This window comes from Nematolebias whitei, chromosome 13 (assembly GCF_014905685.2).
Source record: "Nematolebias whitei isolate Nwh7 chromosome 13, NemWhi1, whole genome shotgun sequence".
Classification (NCBI taxonomy): domain Eukaryota; kingdom Metazoa; phylum Chordata; class Actinopteri; order Cyprinodontiformes; family Rivulidae; genus Nematolebias; species Nematolebias whitei.
Genome location: NC_056510.1, coordinates 30,956,829 through 30,966,082, shown reverse-complemented (window position 1 = coordinate 30,966,082; position 9,254 = coordinate 30,956,829). Strand labels below are relative to the sequence as shown.

The 9,254-nt window shown below is 37.7% G+C and overlaps 1 protein-coding gene across 1 annotated transcript in view; it reads left to right on the top strand.

Moving 5' to 3' along the window:
- Window positions 1–9,254, top strand: part of nalcn (sodium leak channel, non-selective) — a 159,846-nt gene that overhangs the window by 29,955 nt on the left and 120,637 nt on the right. Inside the window, exons 5-8 of the mRNA XM_037686686.1 lie at window positions 1,898–2,116; window positions 3,551–3,634; window positions 4,507–4,646; window positions 4,740–4,868. Coding sequence (XP_037542614.1) covers window positions 1,898–2,116; window positions 3,551–3,634; window positions 4,507–4,646; window positions 4,740–4,868 — 572 coding nt within the window. The remainder of the gene's footprint in view (window positions 1–1,897; window positions 2,117–3,550; window positions 3,635–4,506; window positions 4,647–4,739; window positions 4,869–9,254) is intronic.

The window sequence follows — 9,254 nt, the reverse complement described above, 5'->3', positions numbered from 1 at the left end:
ATTAGTTTGTTTAATAATTTAAAAGAATATCCAAAAGAGGAACATAACAAAGTAGCTGTTAGTGTGCTTTAGAGTAAATTGTAGACTTTCCATGCTAAGTTACAAAAAAAATACACTGACAGAAAATCTACATCTATAACAGAGCTGAACAGAAAAAAAATATTGTTTTTATAATGTTGAGTAATAAATTGAAGGATTGTATTTTAAAATACTTTCATTGGTTATAATTATTATTAATCATAATATAGTTGCTGTTGATGGAGGTCAATTCTAGAGTATATTGGATTTAAACAGAAATATGAGGCACTTTTGATATTAATTAGATGAAACCTTTGCATATCTTTCACTCTGTACTTATAAACCTCTCACAGAACCCATTGATGTATATGTGCTAGTCAGGGGAAACAAAACAGTGAAGCGATGCCAAAACTCTTTTTTTAATACAATATTCATATCTTTAGCATATTTTGCAAAATAGGAGTTCATTTGCTTTCAAATTGCACTGCTTGGGGTGGCTGCATGTTGGAGTAGCTTTGTTACATTTGTTCCAGGATATTGCTTTTGAAAACTTAATTCCTCTTTTTTTCTGGATATAAATCGCTTTTTTCGGATGGTTATTTACTCTGGTATCAGATGCTGTGCTGCTGGAAGGATTTTTACTGAAACCTTCTTACTTTTGGGTATTTGTTATGATACGTAACCATGGCAACAATTTTTTATTTTTTTTTTAACAACCAGGAGCAGCTGATTAACATTGCAAAGCTCAAATATCTCAACTACAGCCCCAAATCCCAAATGAGTTGAAAAGGAGGCACTGTGGATGAATTCCCATCAACCTGGTGACGGTGCTCAAGTACAGGACCGCCGAGATCCTGGAACTGGTGGGAAACTCAGCTCGTGACAATGCGAGGGCCTGGATCATCCTCCAGCACCTTCAGCTGGCTGGCCGTGGCGACGAGGAGCTCAGACTGCTGAGAGGAAAGACCATTGCTCAGGGAAGAATTCTGCCAGGCATGCAGGCAGTCCTGCTGCCCAGGAGGACCAAGAGGCCTGCTGGATCTGACAGCAAGCTGGATCCGGGTGGACGTATCGATATCTGTGGGCAGATTCTTTGGATTCGCTGCAGGAGATACTTTCTGCCCACAGCTATTAGCATCTATAACAACTCTTGAATGAAACTAGGATGATGAGCTACAACAACACTTAATTTCCCTTTGGGATTAATAAAGAATTTGAATTGAAACGAACTGAACTGAATTGAATTGAAATTTCAAACATTTTTTTCTCAATGTGTCTTTTTGTTCAGGTTCATCATAAATGGGCTTCAAGGGGTTGAGGTTCAGGTCCAATCAAGGTTTGCCACACCAAATTAATCAGAACAAGTCTCTATATTTCTTGTTTTATGCACAGGGGCACAGTCATGTTGGAGTAGAAAATGGTCTACTCCATAGATACCACCAAGTTGGAAGCACAACATTGTCCAAAAAGCCTTGATATGCTGAAGCATTAAGATGACTGGAGATAGAGGGCTTAGTCATAACCCTTACTGAAACATCTAAAATTAGTACTTACCAAGTGTAGCCAAATAGTTTTGAACATATTGTTTATCTTCTTAGTAAATGATAGTATAGCCGGTCGAAGCAGATGGCCACTTGTCCTGAACTTGGTTCTGCTAGAGGTTTCTTCCTGTTAAAAGGGAGGTTTTTTTTTCCTTTCCACTGTTGCCTTTGTACTTGCTCAGGTTGGGAGACTGTGACAAAGTCAAGATTCAACTCGTCTTCTGGCTTCCTTCCTTAGATAGAGAACTTTTACTTTGATGCGTAACCATAACAACAAGGTGGTTTTCTACAAATAGGAGCATCTGATTAACATCTCAAAAGCTCGAATAATACCTCAGCTACAGCTCCAAATCCCAGATGTGTTGAAAAGGAGGTGCCATGGATGCATTCTCGTCTACCTGGCGGCGGCGCTCAAGTGCCTGACTGCCGAGATCCTGGAGCTGACGGAAAACGCAACTTGTGACAGCGGGATGACCAGGATCGTCCCTCGACACCTGCAGTTCCATCCTCGGGAACGAGGGACTTGGCAGGCTGCTGGGAGAAGTGACCATTGCTCAGTGAGTTCTGCCTAGCATTCAGGCAGTCCTATTGCCCAAGAGGACTGAGAGGCCTGCTGAGTCCAGGTGGACGGATTGACATCTGTAGCCATTTTCTTCGGAACCGCTGTGGGACGGACTGCTGCAGATCCTTCCTGCCTACAGACAGCATCTAGAAAAACTATTTAATGAAACCAGGATGATGAGCTACAACAGCAATCGATTTCCCTTTGGGATTAATAAAGTATTTTTGAATTTGAATTTGAATTGAATTTTACTAATTGTCTTTTGTATGTATGTGAATGTTTCTGTTCAGTGCCCTGAGACAACTTCTGTTGTGATTTGGTGCTATAGAAATAAACTGAATTGAAATGAATTATAGCTCCTTAACATTTCAAAACTTTATTTTTTCCATATCTCAAAACACATTTTATCTCAAACAGAAAAAAAAATCCCCACAAGATTTTGTTTTAAGAATTTTATTTTTCTTATTGTACACTGTTTTCCTTTCTTTTTAATTTTTTTTAACCTTTTTTATCCAGATATTACATACAACTAATTTTAAGTTTTCTTTACACTTAGATATCCTGCTATTAGCACAAACTATGGTAGAATCAATTTTTTTGAAAAACAATAAAAACTGATATTTAGATGCCATATTGGCTGGTCAAAATAGTCAAGCTGAAAACTATATCATTCTGTTTAAATAATATTGTGGTGATTTTAATTTCTAAGTGTAACAAAGCTGACTTTTTAAAAATGTTCAAATAATATTGTTTAATGATACCTACTATTGTGTATCAAGTTGTTAAATGTTATTGCAGAAAACAAATAATCCACATAGCGTAGGAACATAATTGCATGCTTTTGTTCTTGTCAGTGTGTGGAAGAAGACATGGTATTTATCTGTAGTTTCAGAATACACCCTTTCATTTACATCCTTTCTTCCTGAGGAAGACGAACCCCCTAAGAGCTTCTAGCATACACACTCACTCTCTTTCACTCCCTCTTTCTCTTTCACCCTCTCTCTCTTACATTCGCTCTGTGTCTCTCTCTCTTTGTAAGTGGTAATTAGGGAACGCCTTTTTAACTGGCCCCTTGACATTTCAGATTGTTCACACTGCAGGGGCTTAACAATTTAGTCTTATCATGTTTAAAACAGGCTGCTGGAACATTGTGGTCACTCTGTCAAAGTGGGAACTGTAATTTCACCTCCTGTTGGTTGCCCTTTTTAAAATATTGTTGTGCCATTACAGAAGTCACAAAAACACTTTCTATCATTTTTAAAGGGTCTTTGTCAAACTTTTTTTTTTTAAATAGGCAGAAATGCTGGTCTACATCCATAAAGACAGACATCGTTAAACATTTCTGGTAAAAGTGTATCATTACATGTTCGTTTTCTCTATATTTTAAATCTTGTCCATGTGGATGCCTTCTTTCTGTGTTTTCTCTTAGGGTGACAACTCTTACGTGAAAGATCGCTGGTGTATGTTTGATGGATTCATGGTGTTTTTCATCTGGGTCTCCCTGGTGCTTCAGGTGAGTTTCAGTTTTTGCCTTTAAATGCAAATAATTTGGGTTCATGTTCTATATTTAAGGTTGTTCTATATTCAAGTTATAATCTTAAGGGGATAGAGATATTTGTCAAACCAAAATTCAGAACTAGTCTGGAGGGAAGGTCTACCTCAATCCAAGGAATTGGATTGTGGAATGGTCTAGAGAGTGATGTTAAAAATGTCAAGTCAATGTGTACATTTAAGAAAAAGATCAAAGCTGAATTGTTAAAAAAGTATATATGAAGTAGCTTAGTGTGTGTTTTGTATTAGAATTAGAAAAATTAGAAAGAGTTATTCATTTTGTTCTGTTACTTGAAAATTATTATGATTGAAATAATTGTTTGAAAAAAGGGGCAGATATAATAAGATTTTTTTCTTCGTTCTGCTGCCTTTCATTTTAAATTTTTTGTATCTTTTTTATATTGTTATGTAATTGTTTTGTACTTTTTTTTAAATGAATAAACTTTATACCATACCATATTTGAATCTCTAATGCTGGTTGATCAATTCATAATTAATGGGGCGGCAGTGGCTTAGTGGTCAGAGCAGTGGTCCGCCAATGCAAGAGTTGGGGGTTCGATTTCATCAGCAGTCACATGCTGAAGTGTCCCTGGGTAAGACACTGAACCCCTCATTGCCTCCGATGTGTGTCCCATCAGTGTATGAATGTGATAAAGCACTGATTATTCTTTGTAGAGATCTAGTGGAGTGCTGTATGAATGGGTAATTGAGGTCACAGATTGTGTTGTAAAGAGCTTTGAGTATCTTGATTAGATAGAAAGGTGCTGTATAAGTACAGTCCATTTACCATTAAATAATAAGGTTGTTGTTTTTTGCCATTGTTGTTTTATTTAGGTGTTTGAAATAGGAAGACTTGTGGATCAGATGTCTCCATGGGGAATGCTGAGAATTCCACGAGCACTGATAATGATCCGGGCCTTCAGAATCTATTTCCGTTTTGAGCTTCCCCGTTCCCGCATCACAAACATTCTTAAGTACAGCACTGTCACAAGCATTTTTCAATTAATTAAGGTGTCACTTTACATATAAATATATGCAAAAACCTGTCTTTATGTTGTGTTTTGCAGGCGTTCAGGGGAACAAATCTGGAGTGTCTCTATTTTCTTGCTGTTTTTTCTTCTGCTTTATGGAATTCTGGGCGTTCAGATGTTTGGGACTTTCAACCATCACTGTGTTACAAATGATACACAAGCAGGGTAAAATATACTCAAAAATAAATGCTTATTAGAAGTTTCAGATTAGTAGAATTTGCGAGAACTGTTTTGATGTGCAGTTTTACCATCTGTTTCAATTAAAACATACAAATGTCAAGAGGCTAAAAGTATTGGTAGCTTAGTTTTTTCTAAGTTGTTTTCTTGTCATTTAAATCTACTTTTATGTGCTACACAAGCATCAATGATAAATATCTTACACCTTTTTATGTTTTTGTAATTATTTAATGGAAACTTTTGACAATGAAAAAAAAAAATCTATATCCTTTTGAGCACCAAAGATCAGAAAGGTGTTTATCTTGGTTAATGCGGCAGGAAAAGTTAGAAATTACATTTTTAACATTGTGAGCCTTTGAAAAGCATAGTTGTCCCTCCTTACTCGTTTGTGCATGTTAGGCTGCCTTCAGGCCCAGGCCTCCCTTGCAAAAGAGATCTGTGATCTCAATGGGATTTGCCTGGTTAAATAAAGGTTAATAAAATAAATAAATGTGCCCAAGCACTGAAGCATATTATCTATTCATAATTAATAAAATTAGAAATGTAACATAACATAACATGTACAAACCGGATTCCAAAAAAGTTGGGACACTAAACAAATTGTGAATAAAAACTGAATGCAACGATGTGGAGATGGCAAATGTCAATATTTTATTCGTAATATAACATAGATGACAGATCAAAAGTTTAATCTGAGTAAATGTAACATTTTAAAGGAAAAATATGTTGATTCAAAATTTCACAGTGTCAACAAATCCCAAAAAAGTTGGGACAAGTAGCAATAAGTGGCTGGAAAAAGGAAATTGAGCATATAACGAACAGCTGGAAGACCAATTAACACTAATTAGATCAATTGACAACATGATTGGGTATAAAAAGAGCTTCTCAGAGTGTCAGTGTCTCTCAGAAGCCAAGATGGTAAGAGGATCACCAATTCTAACATCGTTGCACAGAAACATAGTGCAGCAATACCAGAATGGTGTTACCCAGCGTAAAATAGCAAAGACTTTTAAGTTATCATCATCAACCGTGCATAACATCATCAAAAAGATTCAGAGAATCTGGAACAATCACTGTGCGTAAGGGTCAAGGCCGTAAAACTCTACTGGATGCTCGTGATCTCCGGTCCCTTAAACGTTGCTGCACCTCAAACAGGAATGCCATTGTCAAGGAAATAACAGAATGGGCTTAGGAATACTTCCAGAAAGCATTGTCAGTGAACACAATCCACCGTGCCATCCGCCGTTGCCAGCTGAAACTCTACAGTGCAAAGAAGAAGCCATTTCTAAGCAAGCTCCACAAGCTCAGACGTTTGCACTGGGCCAGGGGTAATTTAAAATGGAGTGTGGCAAAATGGAAGACTGTTCTATGGTCAGATGAGTCACGATTTGAAATTCTTTATGGAACACTGGGATGCCATGTCATCTGGACCAGAGAGGACAAGGATAGCCCAAGTTGTTATCAATGCTTTGTTCAGAAGCCTGCATCACTGATGGTATGGGGTTGCATGAGCGCTTGTGGCATGGGCAGCTTGCATGTCTGGAAAGGCACCATTAATGCAGAGAACAATGTTCAGGTTCTAGAACAACATATGCTCCCATCTAGACGTCATCTCTTTCAGGGAAGACCCTGCATTTTACAACACGATAATGCCAGACCACATTCTGCAGCAATCACAACATCATGGCTACGTAAGAGAAGGATCCGGGTACTGAAATTGCCAGCCTGCAGTCCAGATCTTTCACCTATAGAGAACACTTGGCAAATCATAAAGAGGAAGGTGCGACAAAGAAGGCCCGAGACGACTGAACAGTTAGAGGCCTGTATTAGACATGAATGGGAGAGCATTCCTATTTCTAAACTTGAGAAACTTGTCTCCTCTGTCCCCAGATGTCTGTTGAGTGTTGTAAGAAGAAGGGGGTATGCCACACAGTGGCAATGGACTTGTCCCAACTTTTTGGGATTTGTTGACGCCATGAAATTTGGAAACAACAGATTTTTCCCTTAAAATGATACATTCTCTCTGTTTAAACTTTTGATCTGTGATTTGTGTTCTATTCTGAATAAAATATTAGATGTTGGCACCTCCACGTCATTGCATTCAGTTTTTATTCACAATTTGTTTAGTGTCCCAACTTTTTTGGAATCCGGTTTGTATATGTTACAGGTGTGGTTGTGACTGTTCTATTTACTTTAGCAAAACAAGGGTTGTAACATCTAACTGGGTTGTTCCATTTTCACAAATTGTTTATATGTATAATGTATAAGGTATGTATAAGGATACATTACATACTTTTTCTAATCATCCATCCATTATCTTTACCCTCTTCTTCCTTTTCGGGTCGTGGGAGTCACTATTGCCTATATCCAGCTATCACTGTGCAAGAGGTGGGGGCCACTCTGGACAGGTCTCCAGTCCATCACAGGGACACAAACGAGACAAACAACCATTCAATCACTCTCACCTAGAGACAATTTAGAGTTACCAATCAGTCTAACATGCTTGTTTTGGGTCTGTGGGAAGAGTATCCTGAGAAAACCCACGCATGCACGGAAAGAATACCCAGAAAGGCCCCCGGCCGAGATTTGAACCGGGGCGACCTGCTCGCTGAGAGGCGGCAGCTCTACCAACTGTGACACCGTGCTACCCGGGTGTAGTTATTAGAAGAAGGTTTGGGTTAGTGAATATAATGGGATCTCATTTTCTAAATGTTGTTTCTTGCCATTGACCTTTTCATGGTTCAACTTTGAGCAAATGAAACATTTACGTTTATGCAGGGGAAGCTGGGTTCACATGTTTAGGATAGATGATATTGATGGTTTTTTTTATTCTTTAAAAATACATATAGGTATAAATGTTTTTTTCTTCTTCATAAAATTCTTTTTTTCTGCTGTTCCTTTTTCAAGGGTTGTTACAACATGTCATCATCCTCCATCTCACTCTGTCCTCTGCATCCTCTGTCCTCACTCCAACTATACCTCCATGTCTTCTCTAACTGCATCTTTATAGCTCCTTGTTGTTCTTCCTCTGTCTTTTTCCTGGCAACTGCAGTTCTTTTTAATTTTTAAAATGATCATTTTTATTGAAAAAGGCAACTTCACTTTACAGTCTTTTCTCACGTAACTTGCTCTTCTATACCTTTCTCAGTTTTCTGTAATATTATGGACAGAGTGGAGAAAAGAAAGAAGGAAAAAGAGGAAAAAAGTAGAACAATCAAGAAAAATAAGAAGAAACAGCACTTTATACATGTTCTTAAGCACTTACAGAACAATCAGGTCAAGGTGAAAATTCTGAAATTGGAAAAAAAAAGGTCTGGAAAAGTCATACAAATCCACTTGAGAAGGGGGCTGTATATTACCCATTTGTTCCAAATCTCATAAAGTCTTTCTTTCTAGATTCTTAAAGAGTATGTTCAATTTCATAGATGTCCAGGATAACCTGGAGCCATTCTAATTGTGGAGGGGTAAGGCTCAACCACTTTCTTGTAATTGCTTTCTTACTAGCCCGCTAAAAGGGCCTGAAACAGTTTAGTATATTTTCCTTTTACCAACTTTGCTGCCTTACCCAAGTATGTTTTGAAAGTCACACGTAATTTGGATTTTAAACACTTCATTCTACACGTTGCTAATACCCACCCAGTAACTGCTTAACTTGGGGCAATCCCAGAAAATGTGGTAACGATTTGCTTCTGTCGAGCCGCATTGCTTCCAACACTCTGGGTTTGCGTTCTTATATTTACCTTGATAAGGAGTCTTAAAATATCTTATGATTTTTTTTCCAACAATGCTCCCTCCACTCCAAAGAGTTGGTGGAAGAGCAGTGAAAACAACAGGTACTCTCCCATTCTTCTTCTGATTTTATTCTTGATTCGCGTTCCCATTTTTCTTATATATGAAACGTGTTTTCCTTTTTGGCCTGAAGCAATACTTTGTAAATCATAGAGATAGCCCTATTTACAGTTGTGGTTTATGCCAACCTTAGAATTTTCAAGAATTCACTTTCAACTGGTGTTGAATTTGGTATTTTGCAGTTCTTATTAAAATAGGTGCGCATCTGTGGAAACCTGAAGAAGTCTGAACAATCTAATAGATACACGGACTGTAAAGCCTGGAAACTTTGTAGTGTATTATGTAAAGGAAAGAAAAGTTGTTAGTCCATTTTTTTATCCAAGATTGGAATTGTTTATCCTGTCTGTTGGGCTGGAATTAAGTGTCATATGCACACCATCTAAACATTTTTAACATGTTTTTAATTTCACAGGTCTTAACTACTTTTGCCATATTTTAGTGTATGATTTGTCCAAGAATTAGTACCTGTCAATTGGCCTGCTAAACCTCCATCTGCAATTGCTGCCTGTAGGGGGAACTCTGTTG